The following is a 26,340-nucleotide window of genomic DNA, read 5'->3' on the forward strand; positions in this document are numbered from 1 at the left end:
CCATCTTTACTAACAGACCGTAGTATGTGAGTGAGTATGGTTTTACGCCGCTTGTAGCAATGTTCCATCAATATCGTGGCAGGGGCAGCAGAAATGGGCTTCACACATTGTGCCCATGTGGGGAATCGAACCCGGGTCTTCGGCGTCACGAGCCAACGCTTTAACCACTAGGCTACCCCGCCGTCCCGGCCGTAGTCTGTTTGACTTGCACCGTATCAGCATGTATCATTGGTTTGTCTGAGAAGCATGAATCTCAGGGTGTGGGTGGGGTGGCCACTGTCGTTGTTGTCGTTGCTTCAAATTTATTTGTGAAAGAAGGATCAGAACAATCAGACAAACAAACATTTGGTCTAAACAGGGATTCGAACAATCACAGGTTCCAGGCTCGCCGAAGGGACGCAACTCTGATCGGCGGCTGCATCACCCTCTTGCATCAACGACTACCTCCAGAACGATACGTGTGTGCAGCATCACATATAATGTTGTTTCTATACGTTCATGTAAAATCCGTTTCAGGAGATGTTTTCGAGGATCTGTTTTGGTTTGCTGGCGTTTTTCACATACAAAGGTACAGTTTTATATATCCACACATTATATCATAGAATAAATCTCCAAATACTAGCATTCAATACATGCTTGAATAATTGCTCAGATCAACATAACACCGATACAAATTTCCTACACCCTTGATCTAAAACGTACATTTTAGTTCCGGGTACCAGCAGATCAACATTGACTGTAAATGATTCCCAAAACTATGATCAGAAATACTGCAAACGCCGAACCTTGTGGCTCAAAGTTGGAATCGTATTTGCAGGAATGTTTGCCAGCAACGACATATTAACAACAGTTTTATGAATGAATCATGTTTAAAAAACTATATACATCTGTAATTGGGAATAAAAATAAAATATGTGGCAGTGCTATGAAAACAAAAAGGTGCTAGCACAATTTCTTATTTTGAATTTATGGACTTAATCTGTGGAAAGTCCATACAGCCAATGTTAAACCCAATTAAACACCTGGGAACCGTTGCACAAAGTGATCTTAGCGCTACGACCGTCCTGAGGGTTTTGGCAGTGCATGGGAGTTACGATCATGTGTAGTGCTAGTGGTTCAAGAACACTTCAAACTGTTCAAATAAACGACACTGTGGGTGGTCAGTCTCTCTGATTTGGTTGATACTTTACATCGTATCCCAATTGCGCAGGTCGATGTTCATGCTGTTGATCACTGGATTGACTCGATTATTTACAGACCGCCGCCATATAGCTGGAATATTGCTGAGTGCAGCGTAAACCTAAACTCACTCACTCGCTCGCTCATTAATGTGCAAAGTAACAATATCATAGCGAAGAGTGTAATAAATTAGGGAATTTTGCATTTTGGGTATATTACAAAAACATTCCATAATGAACTACCGTGACACATTTAGCATGTTTTGTGTAGCCGGGATAATATGTATGGGGAATTTCCATTTGCTCCTTCTTGTTTCAGGGGACGTACTGGGCGTTGCTTCCCATGGCCACGTGTACGTCTTGTATCCAGGACTACGTTCCTGGAATGAAGTCCAAGAGCTCTGCAACCGTGCCGGGTTTGGCATGTTGAAAATTAAATCGGGAAGAGACAGTGTCGAATTCTTACAATACATCAAAGAATGGAATAACGGTGGAGCATTGTAAGTATATATATGTTTACACTCTATTGCTCTCACTCACAGATCGGATTAGTTTCATAACAGTTTCCTTGTTAGTTCATAGTGAGTGAGTGAGTGAGTGAGTTTAGGTTTACGCCGCAATATTCCAGCTATATGGCTGCGGTCTGTAAATGATCGAGTCTGGACCAGACAATTCAGTGATCAACAGCATGAGCATCGATCTATGCAATTGGGATACGATGACATGTGTCGTAGTCGCCTCTTACGACAAGCATGGATTACTGACGATCAGTTCTAACCCGGATCTTCACGATCTAGTTCAGACGAGTTAAGACCTTTCTTCCCCAACCTTTCTGAGATCAGTGATTCATATACTCCTGAAATAAGTGAACATCACTTACTAGATATTACCATTATGGTAATTTTTCTGTTGATGGTCACCTATATTTAATTCCTTACGAACCACAACTGATTTTTTCTCAAAGCCACGTACCACTAATAATATACAGATATCGATTATGCTATGAAACATTTTGTAACTATTCCATTGCCATATACGTTTCGCCATCAGTTCAGATGTTTCCACTTAGTTTCATTTGAGAATAAGCAGTTTGTATTCTGATTCCAACTTTCAATGAAATGGCGGTGACATCTTTGGCATTAAGTAGGTATTCAGGCAACTGAAGTTCGGAATAAGTAAAAAAGTGAAAGAATCCATAATACTTGACGTATTTTGGCTGATGTACACACGGTCAAACACCTTTGTATTCGAGTTGAAGGGGCCTACATCGAGGTCCAAATACTTCGAGTTATTCAAAGTTCGACACAACCATAAAATGGTTACTTAATAAGGAATACACAGGAACCAAGTTGAATAAGAAATGATAAAATAAGAGAAAAGGCAAACCAAAATGTCATTTAGAGTTCGACACAACAAGTAACTTAGAAAGGAATACAAGGGAACAAGCTAAATAAGGAATGATTAAATATCCCATATGTAACAGGGAAGGAGGAAATTAAATATGTGAAAAAACCACCAAAAAACAAAACAAACCAAACCAAAACAAAACAACGCCCTTCCCCCCGCCAAAAAAAATATAAACATAAAAGATTAAAATCCAAATTTTGTACTTCGAGAGAACCATATGTTCGACACAACGGTATTTGATTGGTCCCTTCACGTCGCTAGCACTTTTAACTCCAGAGACTACGACATTTGGATGGGCCTGTATGACAAGCTGCAGAGGAAGAAAAGGTGAAGTACCAGTGGAATGACTGCACAGCGTTCGGTTCCTACAGACCGTGGGCAGGGTCCGAACCGGACCACAAGGATACCGAACACTGTGTCCGGATATCTACATCCGGGGTGTTTAGAACGATGACCTGCGGCGAACCTTATCACACAGTATGTCAGCAGAACGGTATGGTTAATAGAAGACCGCATTGAAAGATGTTAGCATGAAGAGATTTCATAACTATTTTTCTAGATGCTAGTGGTTTACATACATGTTGGTATGTTTTGTTTGTTTGTTTGTTTGTTGTTTAACGCCGCACTCAGCAATATTCCAGCTATATGGCGGCGGTCTGTAAAAATCGAATCTGGACTCACAATCAATATCCAGCATGAGCATCAATCGGCGGTCTGTAAATAATCGATGATCTGTCAACCAAGTCAACGACAATCCAGTCATCAACATGCATGAGCATCGATCTACTCAACTGGGGACCGATGACATGTGATCAACAGCATGAGCATCGATCTGAGCGAGCCTGACCACCCGATCCAGTTAGTCGCCTCTTACGACAGGCATGGATTACTGAAGATCAATATTCTAACCTGGACCTTCACGGGCCAGGTTGACAGGGAATAGTGGGTAAGTTGGTGATGGAGATCAGGGTTCGCAACGAGCGATAGATCATAGACAGTGGATAGATCATAGACAGTGCATAGTAGACATTTGCTCATGATGTCACCATTTTATAAACAATTATTATGATTCATGAAAAGTCAGTGTACACTCGAATTGTTGTCTGATATTTCGATACAATGTCTGTAACATTTACTATTTATTATTGCAGTGAGATGCTGGTTTAATGACAAAAGGGTAGATGTCTCCAAATACACCCAAATGGCGCTCCAGTCCTCCACGCCCTCCAAATGCAAGCAGGATTGTCTGAGTCGACACGAGGAGGGCAGCATGTGTGTCGCTTACAGGCATTCCAGTGGCAAATGCCGCATCTATCTAAAATCTCCTCCAGGGCCGCCTCCCGCCACATCACCTGTTAAAAGAAAAGTTGCGTTAAAACAGTGTTATAGAGGTATGCTTTAGTCCGTGGTATGTTAATTGTGCCTGCTTGTAAAGGATAGGAGGTGGTAGGACACCCTTACGTTGAAGTTTACTTTTAGCAATATTCCACCAATATCAAGGCGGGGGACACCAGAAATGGGCTTCACTCATTGTACCTAAGTGGGGAATCGAACCCTGGCCTTCGGCGTGACGAGCGAACGATTTAACTACTAGGCTACCCACCGCCTCAAAATAGCCTTACGGTTAAAGCGTTCACGCTGCAGACCCGGGTCCGATTCCCAACATGGGTACAAGGTGCGAAGCCCATTTATCGTGTCGTGATATTGCTGTAATAATGCCAACACCTTAAACCCTGACATGCTCACTCTAATCTGGATCCGGTTGTTGTGACGCACCGTCTTATCCCAGTTGGAATCGTAACTAGAGCCACTGGTTATTCAGAGTCGAGTTTTTACAGGCAGCGGTGATAAACCTGGACAGTTGATTTCTTTCTTTTATAGATTGTTTGTGGTTATAATCAATATGAGCAACTGATTTTAAAGCGTCAAGTGATATCACAGTTCGTGGTAACTGGGTAGACTATTTCCAAACAAGTCTTTATCTTCAACAGCGCTGCACGTTGTTAATAATACCATCTATTGTTATATTTGACCTACACTCAACGACATTGCAACAGTATTGCTGACTGAACCCGTGAAGATCCGGGTTAGAATTGAACTCACTCACTCACTCACTACTGCTGACTGTCGAGATTAACATTACTCACACACTCGTTCCGTGACGTCACAAAAGTGTGTCATTGGATGGAAAGTTGTTATTTTCGTAAGGACCCCGCACGTGCCAAGGTTGAACGATTCCATTCCGACGAAAGGGTATGAAGTCTTGGTTTACGTGACTACACCATCGCGATAAGCCAATTGTTTTATGGTATACGTTTATTGGTGCACACCTGTGAGTGAGTGAGTGAGTGAGTGAGTTAGTTTGGGTTTACGCCACTTTTAGCAATATTCCAGCAATATCACGGCGGGGGACACCAGAAATTGGCTTCACACATTGTACCCATGTGGGGAATCGAACCCGGGCCTTCGGCGTGACGAGCCAACGCTTTAACCACTAGGCTACCCCACCGCCCCCGCACACTGCGAGGTATCCTAGGTGTCAAAGTATGTATTATGCTTCCAAAACGAGTCCAGTTATTCGTATTTTCAGCCAGGCTCGTTTGTTTCTTTGATTGTTGTTTATCGCCGCCCTCAGCAATATTTCAGGTATTTGTCGAGTCAGCGAGTCTGATCACCCGATCCCGTTCGTCGCTTCGTACGACAAAAATCTAACCCAGATGTTCACGGGTCGCTGTGCATGTGTCATCGTTCCAAAACGAAGCTAGTTATCAATTGCGCAGGCTCGTATATTTACACGATGCTTTAGTGGCTGGAAAAGCACCAAACATTTCACACCGCCATTCAATCATGTATTTGTGATCAGTGTTATTTGTTATTTCCGTGCCTTCAGGTTACATCAACTCAACTTTCCCCTTTGTACCTGAAAACAAAGACGATTTCGCAAACGCCCCTTGCGATCCAGACACTACCACATCATCTTCGACAACGACATGGTCTGCATCCAAAGTATCTACAACCGAGACAACTTCAGTCTCAAGCGACACGACTACTGTCACTTCGCCAGGTGCATCTACTTCAACTGCTACTACCGATACTACTTCTACTATGTCTCCAGCTGCGTTTCACAACAAGTCTGTGGCCAGTATTGTTTCTGTGACAATTGCTGGTACTACCGCAACTGCATCAGCAACAACTGCATCAGCAACAACTGTTCAAACAACAGCTACCACTCCTGCTGCTGCCACTTGTATTGCCTCTGTCACCACTGCTACTACTACTGCTAGCGCTACTACCAATGCTGCTGCCGCTTCTACCACGCCAAACTTTACCACTTCTGCTGCTGCGTCTACTACTGCTTCTACGACACCGACAATGCCTACCACATCACAACCAACAACATCACCCGCTGAGAAAAGAAAAGATGCCATTGAAGTCGTCTCACCATGGGAACACTGCCACGTCACAGGTACAAAACTTTCAACTTATAACTGCCACCCGAATTTTCAATATTCGCAGATAACATACATCGTCTGTACATACGTGTTTGACATGTTATTCGTAACATATTTACCAAAGGACAATTTTGAGCACTGGTGTTTTCCTGTTTTGACCGGATCGAATGTTTTTCTAAAATATTAAGGTAGGATGAGATACCTATTTCGACCACTAGAAATGCCTAAAGAGTTTACTAAAAGTTAAAATCGTTTATGATCAGTGACAGAAACCAATCACAAAGAGAGAAAAATGTCGATAACTGTAACCAAATCCCGATCCGTGGAATTCGCCACTATATGTAACATATGTTATATTTAGGATGACACTTTCTCAGTCAAGTACATATTCTAGTATTTTGGGGGTTGAGTCCCATCCGGGATTCGAACCTGCACGCAACTTTACTGAGAAAGTACATTCCAAAATATGACGTGTTTCTTTTGACTGCTTTCTAAAAGACATTGTGTATTCATCGCCGCCAGATGTTTGTAACGTCTAACTGTGCCGACGTTCAACCACTTATTCACATTCAGATATTTGGAGAAACATAACATCGTAAAACATCTGTTTTAGAGATTTAGTAAAAAAGGAAAATACCCAACAATATAAAAATACAGAATATAATATAACCTCGATAATGTATGAAATATATATTTTGTAAATTGAATTATAGTACGTTTACATGAACAAGATATCGGATTCATAAACTTATCAAATCAAGTGTTGTGGTAATAATAGTGCTCTAAATATTTGATCACTAATGGAGAAGGTACCTTTACAAATTATTATTGGACATTGTAGAAACAAATTTGTAACTATCCCTGTGTACGAGGTGTTCCAAATATGGAAGACGTGATGACCTCAATGAACTTCCCTACTGATTTCTAAACGTGTGGCTCTTTTCTAAAACTCTGCAGATACAGAGGGCCAACAAAGGGCTGTCACAATGAAATTCCCTAGAACTGATTTCGTAACATGTGTCTCTTTTCTAAAAATCAACAAAAGGCCGTTTTGTTACAGATTACCAACACACCATGTTATGTTTCATCCACAGGTACCTGTCAAGAAGTCTGCATCAGAGTCGAAGGCCTTTACACACTGGACGTGATGGCCATGTTGGAGCAACTTCTTCTGGAGAAAAATATATTATCTTCCTACCGCAGATCCAAAATATCCATACCAGACCACCGACCCTCTGCTGTCAGTATTGGTATGGTTGGTATATGTATTCTGGTAGGGTTTGTTGTTTCTGTTGTTTTCATGGACATTGTCAGATATGCCTCGTGAACATGGCAGAGAAACATACTATCTTCTTACCACTGTCCAAAATACCCACACCAGACTACCGACATTCTGCCATTAGTGTAACTGGTATGGTTGGTATATGTATTCTAGTAGGGTTTGTTGTATCTGTTGTTTTGAGGGACATTGTCAAATATGCCTCATGAACATGGGAGAAATATATACTATTTTCCTATCGCAGATCCAGAATACCCATAGATCCAGAATACCCACATCAGACTACTGACCCTTTGCAGTTGATATATTGGTGTCGTGGGTGTTAGAGGTCGTGGGTGTTTAGGATTTGTTGTAGCTATTGTTATTATGGATGTTGTCAAAAATGCCTCATGGGCTACTGTATTATGTAGACACTTTGTGAAATATAATGTGAAAATATCCCTTACAACGTGTCGTTTACCATGCCAAAAATCATGTACCACGGACGTTGAGTGAGTGAGTGAGTTAAGTTTTACGCCGTACTCAGCAATATTCCAGCAATATGGCGGCAGTTTGTAAATAATCGAGTCTGGTCCAGACAAACCAGTGATCAACAACATGAGCATCGACCACGGACGTTGGGGCGGTTGGGTAGCCTAATAGTTAAAGTGTCAGCTCGTCACGCTGAAGACTCGGGTTCGATTCCCCACATGGGTACAATGTGTGAATCCCCTTTCTGGTGTCCCCCGCCGTGATATTGCCGGAATATTGCTAAAAGCGGCGTAAAACATACTCACCACCGACATTGTTTCTATGACTTAAAATCAGGTACTTAAACTTGTTCCCTCATTTAAGGATTAGATTTGATGGAATTTGCGTTTGGTAATAGGGTAGGGGGTAGGGAGGTGGAGGTGGTGGTGAGGTGAGGTGTTATTTGAGTTTGAGCCTGAAGAGTTTAATCAGAGCCTACAGCTTCTTTGGGTCCGGAAGACAGTGTGACTTTTGTATTATTTAAAAATTATTTAATAAATAATGTCTTCCTACTCCGGCGCAGTGAAGACTAAGGAGTGGTGAGATTGTCACTGGCTAATTTGATTATATTCTTGTATGCACACAAACATTTTTATTCTGAAATGACAAGCCTAATGACAGAAACAGACAAGCCTAATGACAACCTTTCGGTGCTCATTACATGCTGGTTAGATAGGTATACTACGCATGAAAAGTTTAGCCTCACTGAAATGTATTTCTTATATCGAAAATGATTTTCTCCACTAACTTGGGGAAACCAACTGCAAACTTTTTTGCAGATGAATTGCACGAGGACCATGCATCAAATTGCTAAAAAGCATGTGGAAATATCGTGCATGTGAGCATCTGCGTTTTGGTGTAAAGTTGTGTTAAGAATTTGCCAATTTTCACTGAGTTTCATCATTTATTAAACTCATGACAATGATCATTTCAACGTTACGAATTTGTTTTACAATACATCAGTTCATGTGTAAACAGTACCTTTAAACAGTATGCAAAATCTAGTTTAGAACAGTTGATTAAGTAAGTGGCTACCTTTACACTGGTGAGTCTAAACTTTTGATGGGGAGTATGTATAGATATGCCACTACAACAGTGAGGTGACGCCTTAACCTGAACGTTGGGTTCGAATCCCAAATTCAGGGTGGTGGGCTAGCCAAATGGTTTAAGCGCCCACTCGTCATACTGAAGATCCGGGTTCGATTCCCCACATGGGTACAATGGGGCCATATCTAGTATCCCCTGCCGTGATATTACTGGAATATTGCTCAAAGCGGTGTAACAGTCTGTTTTTACTGATATCGTACAATCCCAAATATTATAACATATTTTATATCAGACCACCTTCGAAAAGGCCCCGTGTATTGAAAGCTTTAAGCAAGGGAGTCGAGCCAATTTCTACATTTCAGAGCGGTACATGTGTACGAAATCCAGACTTTTCTAAAATAACATGAGTTGCAAATTCAGACACCATGGTGAAAAGTAAGCTTATCTAACATGTACATTGTTCCCAGTTGTTGGCTGTAATTATCTTTTGTCAAATGTAGGTCGGTCAGATAAGTTTTGATGCCACCCCTAAATAAATGGTTTTGTCGAACGTGCTCTGTATCTTTAACCTATCCAGAAAAAATACATCCAATCTCACAAGGTAGTCATCATGAATTCATTGACACATACATAGTAACAACATTTGTGGACATCATAATTTTGCTTAACATTTACTCGTGAAGGTGAGGTGAGGTGAGGTGAAATTGGGTTTAACGTCGTGCGTGAGAATATTTCGCTCATATGACGACGTGCATGCGTATGTATGTGTATGTGCGGCTGCTTGTACTAGCCCAGACTGAAGCTGTGCTAGCCCACTGAGATACCATGCCGCAGTGAAGCATGAATACCCCACTCAGACACATTATACTGACTCCGAGCCGACCAATCCTTGTTGTACCCAATAATGCCGAGCACCAGGCAGGGACCAACAAGTACCATATTTTAACGTCTTTTGGTATGACGCGGTCGGGGATCGAGCCCTCGACCTTCCGCTCTCCGGGCGGACGCTCTAACCACTAGACCAGGGAGGTGGTTACTCGTGAAGGCATATTGCCATAACTATATTATAGTTTATATTATATTCAATATGAGGAGAGCTGAAACTAACACGGTTCTATCGGTTCAACATACGAAAAGGGCGGTGGGGTAGCCTTGTGGTTAAGGCGTTCGTTCGTCACGCCCAAGACCCGGGTTCGATTCCCTACATGGGTGCAATGTGTGAAGCCCATTTCTGGTGTCCCCCGCCGTGATATTCTTTAATACTGCAAAAAGCGGCGTAAAACTCACTCACTCATTCACTCATTCACTTCACACACGAAAACCATCATGCCGCTGACAAAATATTGTGTATTTTACAAGTCAAAACATTGATTACACAAGTCTCGTTTCTTGCTGACTGGGTTCCGTCCTATTGCGCAACTTTGTACAATAACCAGTCCAGAATTTTAGACCAATTCATTCAACTGGATACATACATATGTATCAGTATTATTTGATACATCTAAGCACTTGTATATTGCAACACTACGCTCCTTCTAATCCTTGCAAACACGTCGTGCAGCGTGCTCTGTCGTACAGCCTGCTCTGACAAACGGAAATCTGGAAATCGTGGAAATCTCAAAACGAGGCTCTGCCGCTAGAAAAGTTTGGCGGTCTGGTACGGACTGGATATTATATCAATCACATTGTGGGTTACACAACTACACTGAATAAGCGCAAAAAGGTGTAACCAGTGAGCCAGATGAATTGTGAATCATTTTACGACCTCATCAAACAGGGGCAGTCTGTGACGTCTAAGTTAACGACATGCTGCCTACACCTCGCCATAAAATATAGAAATACGATGTTATAAAGGTTTAAATTTAAAATTTACTTGTAAATACCATTTTCTTATGAAACAAGGAATTGGAATTCAGTATAACCATGGTTTGTGTGTGGTGTCTCTTTTCACATTCACACGAGAAAGTTCGGATCGGCTGAAAACTAGGTCATTGTCTGAATAGGCTAATGAGACTCATGTTCCGGTTTGATAACTTATGTAATTACAAAGGTGAATGTAATCCTTGTAAAAAGGCAAAAGACAACTTTGGGAATCGTGTATTGTAATTAATATCTATGATTACGACCAATATATATTTTTCACCACTCTATCACTTGGCAACTTTACTATAAAACTTACTGCCTACACACGAAAATCGTAAAATCGAAAATAGACATTCAATAATCATGGAAAATCTCCGTAGTTCATTGTACAATCAATCCAAAACCATCAGAGAGTTGTAATGCCTGGTGTTTGCAAAAAGACGACTCCAACGGTGGTTCCCGTCACAAACACATGAAAAGGCAAATCAACTGTGCCCCTAAAACACACACGGACCTCTGAATATTCTAAAAGTCTTCACTAAGGCCTTGTTGTTGATCAAACAACTTATTAGCAATGACCTTTAAAACGGCTTCTATCTACATTCAGATCAGTAGGTGCAAACACGATAGATTGATGTTTTCATTTTAGATCAAATGTGGTGTAACTTATCTTTACCGAGCTCCTAACATAATTTCACAAAAGCAAGGGTGCTACATATCAAATAAACAAATGATTAGGCTCAACTAACATAATATATTCCAAATAAATTGACAAACTTATCGACATCATGTACACAAGGTTCCGACTCGTTACCCAGGATCCGTCCAACAGATCACCAGGTAAGTGACATTCGTTTATTGTACAGGCACGACATTAGTTTAGACTTCATATAAGCAAATACAGATAGACCAACGTGGCTGTCAACGTGTTGTTAACGGACGGAAAAGGTGTGAATACATTATCAGTATCTAGATACAAGACAATTCTCAACACGTTCTTGACCTCACTATATTAATTTTATTCCTCAGATTTAGGTAGGCCAGATTACGTTTGGTCACACACCCCTGCGAATTAAAATGGTTTAGTCCAAAGTGCCCATTGGCTGGAATCTATTTAAGGCAGAACTGACGTATCGTTCGTGGTCTCCCTCAATGCAAACTCAATGAATGGGATTATAATTATTACAGCACTTGCAGTGACGGTATGGTATGTATATATATGCACCACGGTCAAGTACCATGCATTATTACTTCGACATTGCAGTTAATGATCGTCGTTTATTAAGTAAGTTATAAAGTTAGCTTAAAGTGGTAGGCCAAGTCATAGAGACTTAAATAAATTTTTCAGTAAATTGAAAACATAAGGCTGTCAGTATTTCTTCTGTTTCCCACATCCCGCCCGCCCTTTTTTTCATTCCGATGTGAAATAATAAAATATTTTTTTGTCTAAAATTTAGAAATTGATCCTCTGATGTGATAAAAACTCTTATCTTTGCACACATCACATCCCACATCATCTTGATGTTCCTTCTCTACATTTAATGATATGCTTCTGAAGCAAAGTGACTCGCTCTACATCATCTAAAAATCAATTTAAAGATTAGTACCAAGTGACTGAATTTCACAATTTCATACATTACGTTACACATTTGTAAAACACATTTCCTTATTTAGATATTTTTCTTATGGGCTTGGGGAGTTTTGCGTTTTAAATAAACTCAAAAGCACCCGTATGTTCTTGACAAACAAGCAGTTACAATCATAGTCAACCCGGGCCTCGAACCAAGAATCAGCACCATCCTGGCTTTTCTAAGGGACGTAATTCTGCATAGCAAAAAAATGCACTTATAGTAGGTAGCTTGTAAAGATGATTCTGGAAGCAAAAAGATGCGCCGATTGTGCATGTGCTTCAGCACAGGATAAAGCTCTTAGGTCATTTCCCTGATTTTCCAACGTACCTCGTAAGGTGTGCTTTTGATGCTTTTGATATCAATAATTTTATAAAAAGAGCAACAAAGCTAAATTTTCAATGTTTACAGAATGAAATTAATTTCCAGATTGTAAACTGAACAAGTGTACTTCATTTCAAATGAAAGAGATAGCCATGTGCACTGTGTTTTGGATTATTCAACGTTACCATTTGCATACTAAAAAGTGACAGTCGTTCTTACCAAACATCGGCTGAGGCGATGGGAGTAGCTTTAAGTTAGTAGTTAGAACGTTTCTTACTGACGCATAAAACCCGGGCTCGATTCCCCACGTGGGTACACTGTGTGAAGGCCATTGCTGGAATATTGTTAAAAGTGGCATAAAACCACGCTCACTCACTCAACATATCGGTCAAAAGCTTGTTTTAGAACCAATCCCAAACTATATAACACATTGCTTGGAATTTTTATACATATATCTTATCTTGCTGGAATATCTTTACATGAAAACAATACCTCCTGCCTCTTTCTCATGACCGACAAAACTTCTCTGATCATATGGCGTGAAGCCAAGAGGCTTTCCAGTGTATTGCTCCAAATCCTAGCCACTGTCACACAAATAGAGTTGGTTTGTTGTTTAACGCCGCACTCAGGAATATTCCAGCTATATGGCAGGGGTCTGTAAACAATCGAGCTTCGACCATACCTCCGTTTTGTGCGGATATATTGTCATCCATTTGTGTCAAGATCGTTTAGTTGAGAGTCGAAATCGGGTTTCAATCGACTTGCAGAAATAACAATAAAGAATTGGTAGGTGTCATGAGTGGTGCTCGATAGGCCAATCATCCATGATTATGTGTACATTAAGTCTTAATCGATTGCATGCGATGGTAGCGTAGCGATCGGCAAAGCAGTCGTGTAGGGTTCACCGAAGTGTCCGGCCTTGTCATAATGTATTGAACAGTGAAGCATTTCGAGTTGGGGGGTCATCTCAAATTTTTATAAATTTTTAAAAAATCTTAATCCTCGCAAAGACACGAGGGCCTCTGATTCTAACCCGGATCTTCACGAGTGATGGCATATTGCTAAATTCATTCATTTGGTTCTAGTGTTGCCGACGCAGTCTGTAACAACGACTGTAACTGGAACGGACGCTGCATCAACAGCAAGTGCCATTGTTTTCATGGTTTCTATGGCAACGACTGCAGTGGTGATTGTGGATGTGGAGGCTATGGACATTGTGCCAGCGGTAAACACGTAATATACATGTCAATTTCAAATACCGTCAGAAACGTCGCAAAACTAAATATTATTTAAAGTGAAGAATTGGCTTAACGATGGCCTACTAATTTAGTTTGAAAGAACAGTGTTTCATATTATTTAATTACTTTTTAAAGCTCAGCTTTCATATTGCAAACCCTGAGAGATGTTTTGCCCGTTTTAGATTTTAGAGGACTTTTGTCGTGTTAATAACGGAACATTCCTCTCATGATCTAATAATTTAAATATTCTCTAATTACCTGATTTCTGGAAACTGCAGTCATCTGGAAGTGTGAAATGCGTAACAAACAAGTAACCATTAGGCTGAAATTTACACGATAGCGTTTATTTTTATTTTCTGGAACACCTGGTATCACCACTGATTTTCCGTTATCCATTAATTTGAATATTTAAATTTCACAGCTATTCTTCCCTTTACATAAAATAGAATTTGTTTCGGAGGATAGTCAAGATTTTGTATTCTTTTGCACTTTTAATTTTGACGCATCTACATGTTGAAATCATCATCCGTGTTCATTGCAAAAACTGGACAATTCGTGTTCTGCTTCATGTGTATCTCTGTATGAAATAACCCGTGAAGTTCCGGGTTAGAATATTGATCTTCAGTAACCCATGCTTGTCGTAAGAGGCGACTAACGGGATCGGGTGGTCAGGCTCGCTGACTTGGTTGACACATGTCATCGGTTCCCAATTGCGCAGATCGATGCTCATTCTGTTGATCACTGGATTGTCTGGTCCAGACTCGATTATTAACAGACCGCCGTCATATCGCTGGAATATTGCTGAGTGCGGCGTAAAACTAGATTCACTCACTCACTGTATGAAATACTGGAAATATCTTCGGTTGAAACGTTGCATTAATATATGATTGCTAGATGACACTTGTCTTTGTGACGACGGATGGAAATGGGACCCGTCTCAACGCAGATGTGTATGGGATTGTCAATGTAGCAATGGTATGTGGAGTTCCTGCTTGAAGTTTTTTGGAATGATTCTGAAACATATCTTCTTGACACATTGCCTTGAGCAATAACCCGGTCTTTCGAATTTAATAAAATATTCCACGATTTGGAAGGTTAAATTATGATATGATTAAACAAACTGCTAGTTCAGAACTTGATGTTAGCTTGTGGGTTGGTCGAACGTGCATGACTTTGAAAATGTAAAGTTACTACCTAACTTTGGACATTGGAAAATTATAAATTGTTCTTCAACGGGAAATAAGCTAGTTTTCTTACATTTAACACTTTGACAACATATGCTGTTTACGACAATGTCTTATTAACTACGATGTTTATTATTTCACACCTGGAACAAGACGGATACTAGCAATGTCACGATCTTCCACGTCTTTTATTTAAGACAGAATTCGAATCCTTAAGATTTTAAAGCTTATTAAGAGTAATCACAAACGTAATACACTTTAGAAATCCCTACCTATTCACGGTTTCACATTCAAGTAATGACATTTAGAATATGATGAAAGTTTACTTGTTTACACAATCTTACACAAAGAAAACATTTTACATGAAGTGTCTATAACATTTGTCTGCTGCAGGCGAGTCCTGTATCGGTCCCGGGGAATGTGGGTGTACACAGAAATGCAGATACGGCGCCTGTCGTAACGGTCAGTGTGTATGCTGGGAAGGATACAAAGGGGCTGACTGCTCGCAATATGATTCAAGCATGTAAGAATTAAAACAAGCAAATATAAAAGTGCAAAAGAATACCCAATCTTGACTATCCTTAGAAAATGATTCCATTTGGTGTAAAGAGCAAAATGGCTCTGCAGGAAATATCAATAGACCATTGGATGGCTTTTAAGATAGTTGTATTTTAATGTAACGTTTGCCCTTTCATCTAATAGTAGACTAACATGTCGTCACTGAAATAGTTTTTAAAAGACGAAGAGAAAAACTACATCCATGAAACGAACAAAAGGTATTAGTCAAACTCCAATATAAACCTAAACACAACCCCGTAATTTGTCCTCTAGAATGATGAACAAGGATGTGGCGGTAGGTATGAACTTGGGTGGAATCAGCTACTTTTCGTCTGAGGTGAAGTTCGTGGACATCCACAAGCTTTCCCAGGAGTGGGTCACACAGAGAGATGGACGACATGACTGGGACACGCAGGAACAGGACAAGCTGCACTTGACAAAGGATGGGTACCCAGCCAGTCTTGAACGTACGTAGAACACTTGTCAGACGGGAACATAAAACACAGGATATAGAGTGAGTGAGTGAGTATGGTTTTACGCCGCCTTCAGCAATATTCCAGCAATATCACGGCGGGGGACACCAGAAATGGGCTTCACACATTGCACCCATGTGGGGAATCGAACCCGGGTCTTCAGCGTGTCGAGCGGACGCTTAACCATTAGGCTACCCAACCGCCCACAGGATATAGAGTTCCAGTTACCAGACTTCCATGTTTGTGGAAGTGTCGGTGGCTGAGTGAGTTAGATAACTGATGTTGAGTGTTGGAGTTCAGGTGCATGAATCTGAGAGTGTGGATTCGAATCCCGAATGGGACTAAACCCCGAAAGATACAAGACTCTGTACTTTTTCAGAGAAAGGATGTCCCGGTTGGAATTCAGCTGAAATGTATCCACACTGGATTTTGTACTTAACAAAAAAACGTGTACCCCCAAATATAACATATGTTGCGTTAAGCAGGATGAATTCTGTACAAGATTGAATAAATGCTGTAATAAATATATTACCTGACAATGCTTCAAAGCTTAAATGTGTACCTAGTTATAATTTCATGATGACATAACTGTAAGTGACTAACATTCACAAAATTTGCTAAATTATATGCCAGTTTCTCCAATTTCATAAAAATGTATTCATTATCAGCTGGACAGAAACTGGTGCAACTAATGTTCAGAAGTTTTGGATCACACGAAGAAAAGGGGAATTTCACGGTTCTCTATGATGGCGAGGGGACTATGGACTTTGGACTCACTGAAGAACATGTTCTTTATGATGGAAAAGGTATTTCTGGTTAATATAAGAAAACAGTGATAAACATCATATGCATTTAAATAGTTTTACTCATCAGTCATACATACTTGACGAATAACATTTGTTTATCCGTATGAAGGCCACTGGCCCATTTCCACAGAACGTGCATATGTGGATATTACAGTGATACGGAACACAATTTACATTACATCATTCAAGTGTTAATCAAACTTCATGTAAAAAATTGGAGATGTATATTTAGATAGTATTCTCAGTAACCGCTATCTTTCGAAATAAGAAGCATTCTAAATTTATGCATAGTTGGATTAAGACAATACGTTCAACTTATTTAAATCAATTTTGTATAAACCATTAACCACAGAGTATATCGGTCTTTTCCCCATGCATTATTCCCTCAACACAAATGAAATTTATTTTGACACCACTTGAAGTCACATATGAAGAATTCATAACAACCTCAGAAATCACCTTGTAAGTGAAGTGGATGTTTCAAACTCTAATTTGTTCTGAACTGTTCTTTATTCAAGGTCGCATGGTGGTTAGAATGCCAAAGATTGGTTCAGGTGGATTCACTATGACGATCCATACAACGAATCCCAGGGATCCTCTAAGAAACATACGAGTTCTTGTCCCTGGTTTCGAGTATGTGTACGATCGATTCCCATTTCACCCAGTCTTCTTGGAGAATCTCAAACGATACTCGGAACTTCGTTTCATGGACTTTCTGTCAACCAACGGTCACGAGGTGACTACCATTTCTATATTTTCAAAATATATTTCAAACCAAGTTTAAATGTTGAAGGAGGGTATCTTTGTTCTTTTCGGGTGTAATCGATACAATTGGTATTCAAGTGATTTGAGTCAACGGGATTCTTTTCGTTGGCGTTGGCACAATGATCACGAGGTAAATTGGTACTTCGAATAGATGAGTTGCGGGGTAGCCTAGTGGTTAAAGCTTTCACTCTTCACGCCAGAGGCCCATGTCCGATTCCTCCCCTGGGTACACATTGTAAAGTCATTTCATGTGTCCTTCGCATTGACATTGCTTGAATATTTCTAAAAGCGGATTAAACCAATACTCACACACTTGCATGACTGAACAGTGTCATGTCTAGAACTCGAAATGTCTTGCTCTTCCTCTAACACACTTAAATGCAATATTTGGCAGCCGGAACCAACAACATGGGCAGACCGTAATACCCCTGGTTCTTACACTCAAGCTGGATCACAGGGCGGCGCCATCGAGTACATGATACATCTGGCCAATACACTGGGAGCCAACCCTTGGTTCAACATCCCCCATGCTGCAACTGATGACTATGTCAAGAACTTTGCTCAGCTGGTGAAGCAGAATCTCAGACCGGACCTGAAGGTGATCCATGGCATTTACTGGTATTGGCGTTTGAGCATTGGGCTTACTTTGCGTTCTGTAACCCTCCACAATCAAAACGATGCTTTAACTATATAAGTCGAAGTTGTTAAATATTCGACGGAGCTGCAATTTATTGAGGTGATCATCTAAAATACAGACACGATTGTGTCGAAGTTGATGGGACCTACGCAAATACTTCGAGTTACCCAAACCCTATACATACCGCCGCCATATAGCTGGAATATTGCTGAGTGCGGCGTAAAACTAAACTCACTCACTCACTCAAACACTATACTTCGAGACAACCGTAACTTCGACACATCAACGTTCGACAAAACAATGTTTGATAGTAGTCTTGAATGACACAGGAAACATGACTGCTATGCACTATAAATTGTAGTCTGACATCCTAACGCCCTGAGTGAGTGAGTGAGTTTAGTTTTACGCCATGCTCAGCAATATTCCAGCTATATGGTGGCGGTCTGGACCAGACAATCAAATGATCAACTGCGTGAGCATCGATCTACGTAATTGGGAGGTGACATGTGTCAACCAAATCAGCGAGCCTGACCACCCAATCCCTTTGGTCGCCTCTTACGACAAGCATGGGTTACTGAAGATCAATTCTAACCCGGATCTTCACGGGTCCCCTGACGCCCTGACGTAAATAAAGTGAAATGAAGTATTCCAACGTGATCACTCGATTTCAAATGCAAAAAAATGTTCATAATTTTTAGACTATTTGCATTGATATTATTATGGTATGGCTTGTTTTAGGTCTACCTGGAGTACTCCAACGAGGTATGGAACGGTATATTCCGACAGAATAAATACGCGGGTGAACAGGGTGTCAAGTTGAACCTTGCCTCTCAGCAGTGGAAGGCAGGGCTGGTTTACTATGGTAGACGAGCAGCTGAGATTGCCGACATCTGGAACCAGGTTTGTTAGCTTGTTTCAAAGAGTGAGTGTGTTAGTGAGTATAGTTTTACGCCGCTTTTAGAAATATTCCAGCAGTGTCACGGCTTGTTTCAAAGGCGCAAATATTGAATGCAATGTTAGACTGTGATTTGAGAAACCGCTCTCTGGACCTTGCGTTAGCACAAACTGTTATGACGTTTTTGGTTTTTGTCTTAACGCCACACTTTTACTAAATTTTACTAAACAACCCAGTGCCTGTCGCATAAAGCATACGCATGTAATATATAAATGTATCATATATACACGTTGTAGTAATCTTTTGCATGTCCTTCATCTTGAATGACTGTAATGGCATCAGGTGCGCTATCATCAATCGTTTATGTCATGCACTAACAATGATGTCCGTTGTGAGGGTCTCGTAGGCACCAGAATACATTTAACAAATATGCAGGAAATAATTCTTGTTCAGGAAAACTCGCCGTTCAATAATTTTACAGTCACGATTGGTTATGTATTAATCAGACTTGATCTATCTAATTTTAACACTGGAAATGAAATAACAATTAAAAAGATAAGCCCTCCCCTCATCACACACACTCGAAAAAAAACCAAACATCCAAAACATAAAAAACGTAGTGAATTTGCTATGAATTCAATGTTTTTGTTTACAATATCATATTGCTCTCCAACTTTCCAACTAAAATCCTTGGACATCCGTCAGTTGAGTCAGTCTCATACATGTATATAGCTAGTTCATATAAAATGTATACGTAATGCAGTTCGTAAATTACCTTGATTTGTATATTTTCAGGTGTATGGATCTGACAAGGACAAAGTGTACCCAATATTTGCATGGCAGACAGGTTACCAGGACTACTACCGACAGGCGGTGGCAGCTCTGGGGGATAACATAAAGAAGTTCAAGGCCCTTGGTCTCACAGGCTACTTCAGCTGTGATAAGGCAGCCGACAAACACGTACGTGCAGAGTTAGACAAAATTGTTTAAAATAGACTCGCATATTCTGCCGTGGAATTATACATTACAAAAACAGAAACGCTATTTCAGTATGTAAAACATACTGTAGTATAGTCTGTCTCACCTGAACCATATTATTTTCCCTACAGCCTAACCCTCCCTGCGATGCTAACACCTTTTATGAAGCAAGTCAAGATCACCAGCTCTGGTCTCCCTGAGGCTCCTTTTCAATTAAATGGGTTTATTTGTTACAATCAAAATTATATATATTCAGAGACTAAACGTTAGTCTAAATGTATAAATGATAGTATCAGTCCTCCATTCCTTGCAATAACCCATGCATCCTTAATGAAGCAGCTCGTCAGTAATCATGAGTGAGTGAGTATGGTTTTACGCCGCTTTTAGCAATATTCCAGCAAAATCACGATGGGGGACACCAGAAATGGGCTTCACACATTGTACCCATGTGGGGAATCGAACCCGGGTCTTCGGCGTGACGAGCGAATGCTTTAACCACTAGGCTACCCCACCACCCTGTCAGTAATCATGGATGATAGAGACTTAACTGACTAGAACTCATAGTCAAAGCATTGGGATGTGACGTCCCCTTTTAGGTTTATTTCCATTTGGGTGGCTCGGGTGATTGATCACTTTGGCTGAACACTATGGAATGTTTTGTTGTTTGGCGTTGCATTCAGCAATATTCTGTAATTGTTAGATAATCCAGGGATTGACATCATGAGCACAAAGCTTAGAAATTGGGGTATGACGAAATGTATCAAGCAGGTCATAGATCCTTACCATCCGATTCCCTAAGTGCCGTTTTTACGACAAGCAAGGGCTGCCGAAGACCAATTTTATTAATTTTCGGGAATGTTCAAAATCATGTCTGACACAAGTTGTGTTATGTTTTGTTTCAGGCGAAGGAAATCGTGTCCATGTCTATGTCTCAGATTCAGGATCTGTGCAAGAAGGATGTACCTGTCATGGAAGATCAACTCCATTACTACCTCAACATGTCTAAGGTGAGTGAGTGAGTTTAGTTTTATGCCGTTCTTAGCAATAATGCAGGAATATCACAAGAAATATGGGGATCGAAACCGGGTCTTCGGCGTGACGAGCAAACGCTTTAACCATTGGGCTATCCCACAGCCTGTCACATCTAAGGTTAAACATAAAGACACAGGCAAGCAAACATATCACTACTGCATATTGGCTAATACTGCGTACAAAGGAATCCTAAACACATCACTTCTAAACAATGGCTATTTTTGTGTACAAAGGAATCCTAAACACATCACTTCTAAACAATGACTATTTTTGTGTACAAAGGTATCCTAAACACATCACTTCTCAACAATGACTATTTTTGTGTACAAAAGAATCCTAAACACATCATTTCTAAACAATGGCTATTTTTTAGTACAAATGAATCCTAAACATCCCACTTCTAAATAATGGCTATTTTAGTAAAAATGTACCCTAAACACATCACTTCTAAACACTGGCTATTTTTAGAACAAAGGCATCCTAAACACATGACTTCTAAACAATGGCTATTAAACACATCACTTCTAAACTGTGGCTATTGTTTTAGAACAAAGGCAACCCTAAACACATAATTTCTAAATAATTGCTAATGCTATTCACAAGGGTTTTTCGAACGTTTCTCTGCTACAAAATGGCTAAGTTGGGATTCGAAGGGATTCCAACCAGATGGCAGAGTTGTTGGAATATACAATAGATCAATGTAATTTCTGTGTACATTCATGACCACACCAGGTCAACTGCAAAATTTTGCTACTATTCAATATGGGACTTCGGTACGATTTGTAATTGATTTCTTGAAGCAACCGCTCACAGTTAAGTATCATAAGGCAACACTGTTGGAAAAAATCCTTTTGCAGAATGCAAATAACCAAATATTAGACATGCAATTAATAAAAAAAATGATAAATTGTAATTTACATGTGTGGAACACGTTTTTTTTATTAGCAGAGGCAGCAGCAGTGTTGACGTTTGTATATTTGACGTAGGTTAGGTATGCTTCGTCAGTAACGCTCTCGCTATCTGCATTGGGGTGTGTAATATGATTACATGGTAATGGCAGCTGTTTTGAGAGAGAACTGGATAAAGTTTCCAGACGGATTGGTTTGAATGTTTCAAAATAGCGAAAGCCAACAAATGCCATGCACATATTTATACTGAGAAGTAAATGATGAATGACTTCAATAAAAACGCTACACGCCTTGTGCATACATGTACTTTATCTGGTGTAAAATGACCTATATCTATGCATTATTGAAAGCAAATTTCCCCCAGTTGGACCATTGTCCATTGACTAATGCCTCCGTTAAAAAGGAACAAATTTTTATGAATTGACAAGTTCTTTATTGCAATATATGCGACGTTTTGGTGTAGATACAAACACAGTTAGCAAGCAAGAAGTTGTCAATCCAGAAAGTTTGTTCATCTTCATCATACCAGCTTCTAAATGCCACTGAAAGAAGTCAATGCCTCTGTTGGCAGAGTCACGGCTTGCAGCTAGTGATGTACGAGGGAGGACCAGGAGTAATGGAAAGTGGCGCCATAGCCCACTTCGGTCAGAACACACAGGCAGTGACCGACAAGGCAATAGCCTTCAACAAAGACAGTCACATGGAACAACCAGTTATTGACATCATGAACACGTGGTTCAAACTCGTTACTCAGGACCCTTCCAACAAATCACCAGGTAATGTAAGTGGCGGTTGTATAATTATTATACATGTACATAGGTACAGTTTTATGCATCAGCATATATAAACACATAAGAATACACTTTGAGTGAGTGAGTATGGTTTTATGCGGCGTTTAGCAATATTCCAGCAACATCACGACGGGGGACATCAGAAATGGGCTTGACACATTGTACTCATGTAGGGAATCGAACCCGATCCGTAACGTGACGATCGGACGATTTAACCATTTGGTTACCCCACCGCCCCAATATACTTTGGGGGCGGTGGGGTAGCCTAATGGTTAAAGCGTTGGCTCGTCACGCCGAAGACCCGGGTTCGATTCCCCACATGGGCACAATGTGTGAAGCCTATTTCTGGTGTCTCCCGCCGTGATATTGCTGGAATATTGCTAAAAGCGGCGTAAATCCAAACTCAGTCAGTCAGTCAATATACTTTGAATGTTAACGAGGTGTAAATGGCCGGAGGGACTGTGAATACATTATTTGTATTTTGTAGGATTTTATACAGGCACATGTTTTAGCATTCAAATATATAAATGCAGAATACACTGGATAGAAACGTGAATATATTAATATACCATTAATAATTTTATCAACATATATGAAGTATTTTAGTTTGATATCGCCGATACCAGAAAATACACAAACAACACCGTACAGCTATGATACTGCTGAAACACTTGTACTTTCATGTCTTCCCTTATTCGTTTCCAAGAGTATATATATGTTTTTACAAGTACATTGCTCATGAGAGAATCAGAATTGTACAATCGACTCTGGTTAGCAGATATTTCTTATGGGTGTGGAAAGGGTTTTGTCGTTTCTGTAACACTGTAACCTTAATGTTTTCATTTTATTTATCAGGAGGTCTGTTTAATTATTTCTCCTACACAAGCACCCCCTCCAAGTACGGAAGCTGGGGGATGTTGGAGTACACGGGGCAGGATCCCACGACAGTGTCCAAGTTCCGGGCAGTGCAGCGGTTTATCACGCAGCATTACAAGTCCAATCCCCTGGGTCCTCGGTGCAGCTTTGTAAAGGCAGGAGCCTTGGCGTATGGGTGTTTCCAGCAGACCACTGGGGTGTTTCAGTGTGGACAGACTGACAACAATGGTCGGACATGGAGTGTAAGTAGTAGCTGCACCTGACTCATAATTTAAAATTTTCATTCGAAACTGAAGTTAAAAGAGACCCTGACCATGATATTGGTTAAGACCTATTTGGTCTATTTGGACCTATATAAGGTTAAATCGAACACTTAATGATAGACTTAATGGTAGATGCATGTTTAAAACATACGAACACGTTCTCACTAAGTACCAGCAAAAGTCACCGAAGTATATACCAGAAGATATGGCTTCAGTAATGAGCTGCTGAATTTTTGGAAGCTGAACAGTGGAGTGAGTGAGTTTTAGTTTTACGCCGCTTTTAGCAATATTCCAGCACTATCACGACAGGGGACACCAGAAATAGACTCCACACATTGTATCCAAGTGGGAAATCGTATAGGGGTCTTCGGCGTGACGAGCGAACGCTTTAACCACGACGCTATTCCACCACCCCTGGAAGTAGAAAAAGCATAGACTGACTGACTGAGTTTGGTTTTACGCCGCTTTTAGCAATATTCCAGCAACATCACGGCGGGGGACACCAGAAAAGGGCTTCACACATTGTGCCCATGTGGGGAATCGAACCCGGGTCTTCGGCGTGACGAGCCAACGCTTTAACCATTAGGCTACCCCACCGCCCCAGAAGAAGCATAGAAGGAGAAGCTGTCACACCATGTATATTACTGACCGACGTCTTACCAACTTAATTTAACACGATCAATCTGTTCACAAGATGAATTCCTGGAATGCTGACAATCGGCCCCGATTTCTCGAAAACAACTTAAATTTTTACTCAAATTTTCAAGTTTCTAACTCGGTCCGTTTTAAGAAAATAGAACAAAACAAACACAAAAAAACTCAAGTCATCTATTAAGTTTGAGTTTGATATTGATTTTCTTGGTTTTCTTAAATTTGAATAAAAACTAAAACTTAAGTAATTTTAGAGATACAGGGGCCAGATCTGAAGCTGGCCTGACCAAACACATCCAGGGAACTTTTGATCGTTTTTTAAGCTACCTCTGTTGAAAGAAACTATCAAGGGGAATCGTTCAGTTTGAGAATTCGACTGTTGCTGTTCGATTTCCAAACCTGGCATGCCGACACATTACCAGAAAGCATACATGAGATTCGGATACATATATCACGTGTAGATGTAAGTGAGCTTGTGTGTAGTTTGCTGATGCCCAGCTCGAATAATACATCATTCACCATATGTTGTCCAGTTCTACCCAAGTCTTAACCAGACAAAGGGAGAGTACTTGGTTCTGGACGGCTACAACACCAAAACCTTCTCCCTTTATGTGCGCCTGACGGACACCATGGGCGCCAACAGCTACTACGTGTACAACACCCGAAACAGGAAATGGAGCACGTAAGAAAATCTATTAAGCAATTGCCAACAAATTGGAGACGTTAAGAATGAGGACAATGTGTATGGACATACAACTTCTTTATTCTGTATAGGTTTCGACATAGATTCACTTGCTTGACAACGTCATTAGAATCTATGTCGAAACGTCGCCCTTCACAGAATAAAAAAGTTGTATATCCATAAGAATTGTCCTCAATCTTCATCTCCTCAACTTCTAGAATGCCAATCAAAGAAGAAATTGTAGACATTGTCTCTATTCAAAGCTAGGTTATCAGAATTCATAAGAGCTTAAGGGCATGTTAATGTAATTTGTTTTAGGAATAGTTACTGCAAACGATAAAGTTACAAACATAAGCTGCAAGGCCTAGATTTTCGAAGCTCAGTGCTAAGATCGTCGTAAGTTAATGTTAAGGTATGGCGTCGTATCTTAGTTAATGTTAATGTTAATGTATGGCAGTTACGACTATCTTAGCGCTAAGAGAGCTTCGGAAATCTAGGCCCAGGAAGATAACACTTGCCATTGGCCCTTAGAGGTTCCGTGAATTTCAATGGTATTTCTATCCCTCCTTTTTATGTACTGAAGCGCGAAATGAACTCGTTCTGATCTTGCGTGCAAGTCAAAGGATTTATTCACATTAGACATATACTATACATTAATCTTTCACCCAAAAGCAGCCTGAATGATGTTAACACAGTACGTTCACTTCCAACAAAAGAAAATAGAATTACTATGTGATGTGGGAATCCTGCTCGTACATATTGTCTACCGTATATCTGGCTGTTTCAATATATGTTACGTATTTATTCAGTTTGCAGGTGTTTAGATATTACGAAGAAGAAGCCGCATTTGATCTTCTACCAAGACTTCCCAACGGGGTCTATGACAATCTCGATGCGCATGCCCAGTGCGCCTGA

The 26,340-nt window shown here is 40.4% G+C and overlaps 1 protein-coding gene across 1 annotated transcript; it reads left to right on the forward strand.

The window, feature by feature from the left end:
- The first annotated feature begins 3,786 nt into the window (after nucleotides 1-3,786).
- Nucleotides 3,787-26,340, forward strand: LOC124267311. Its single transcript, XM_046702230.1, has 15 exons — nucleotides 3,787-3,976; nucleotides 5,476-6,051; nucleotides 7,132-7,287; nucleotides 15,504-15,633; nucleotides 15,942-16,135; nucleotides 16,810-16,947; nucleotides 17,466-17,683; nucleotides 18,107-18,310; nucleotides 19,088-19,249; nucleotides 20,040-20,204; nucleotides 21,125-21,229; nucleotides 22,734-22,938; nucleotides 23,809-24,071; nucleotides 25,277-25,425; nucleotides 26,235-26,340. Exons 1-15 carry the CDS (start codon nucleotides 3,787-3,789, stop codon nucleotides 26,338-26,340), a joined length of 2,961 nt encoding a protein of 986 aa, XP_046558186.1.

This window comes from Haliotis rubra, unplaced genomic scaffold (assembly GCF_003918875.1).
Source record: "Haliotis rubra isolate DU_JTF1 unplaced genomic scaffold, ASM391887v1 Scf130, whole genome shotgun sequence".
NCBI lineage: Eukaryota > Metazoa > Mollusca > Gastropoda > Lepetellida > Haliotidae > Haliotis > Haliotis rubra.

Excerpts from the sequence above, each read along its gene's own strand:
- LOC124267311 (XM_046702230.1), top strand. The coding sequence starts at position 3,787 with ATGGCGCTCCAGTCCTCCACGCCCTCCAAATGCAAGCAGGATTGTCTG. Across the intron at positions 16,948-17,465 it reads TGTTCTTTATGATGGAAAAG|GTCGCATGGTGGTTAGAATG; the intron begins GTATTTCTGGTT and ends TCTTTATTCAAG. Across the intron at positions 17,684-18,106 it reads TGTCAACCAACGGTCACGAG|CCGGAACCAACAACATGGGC; the intron begins GTGACTACCATT and ends AATATTTGGCAG.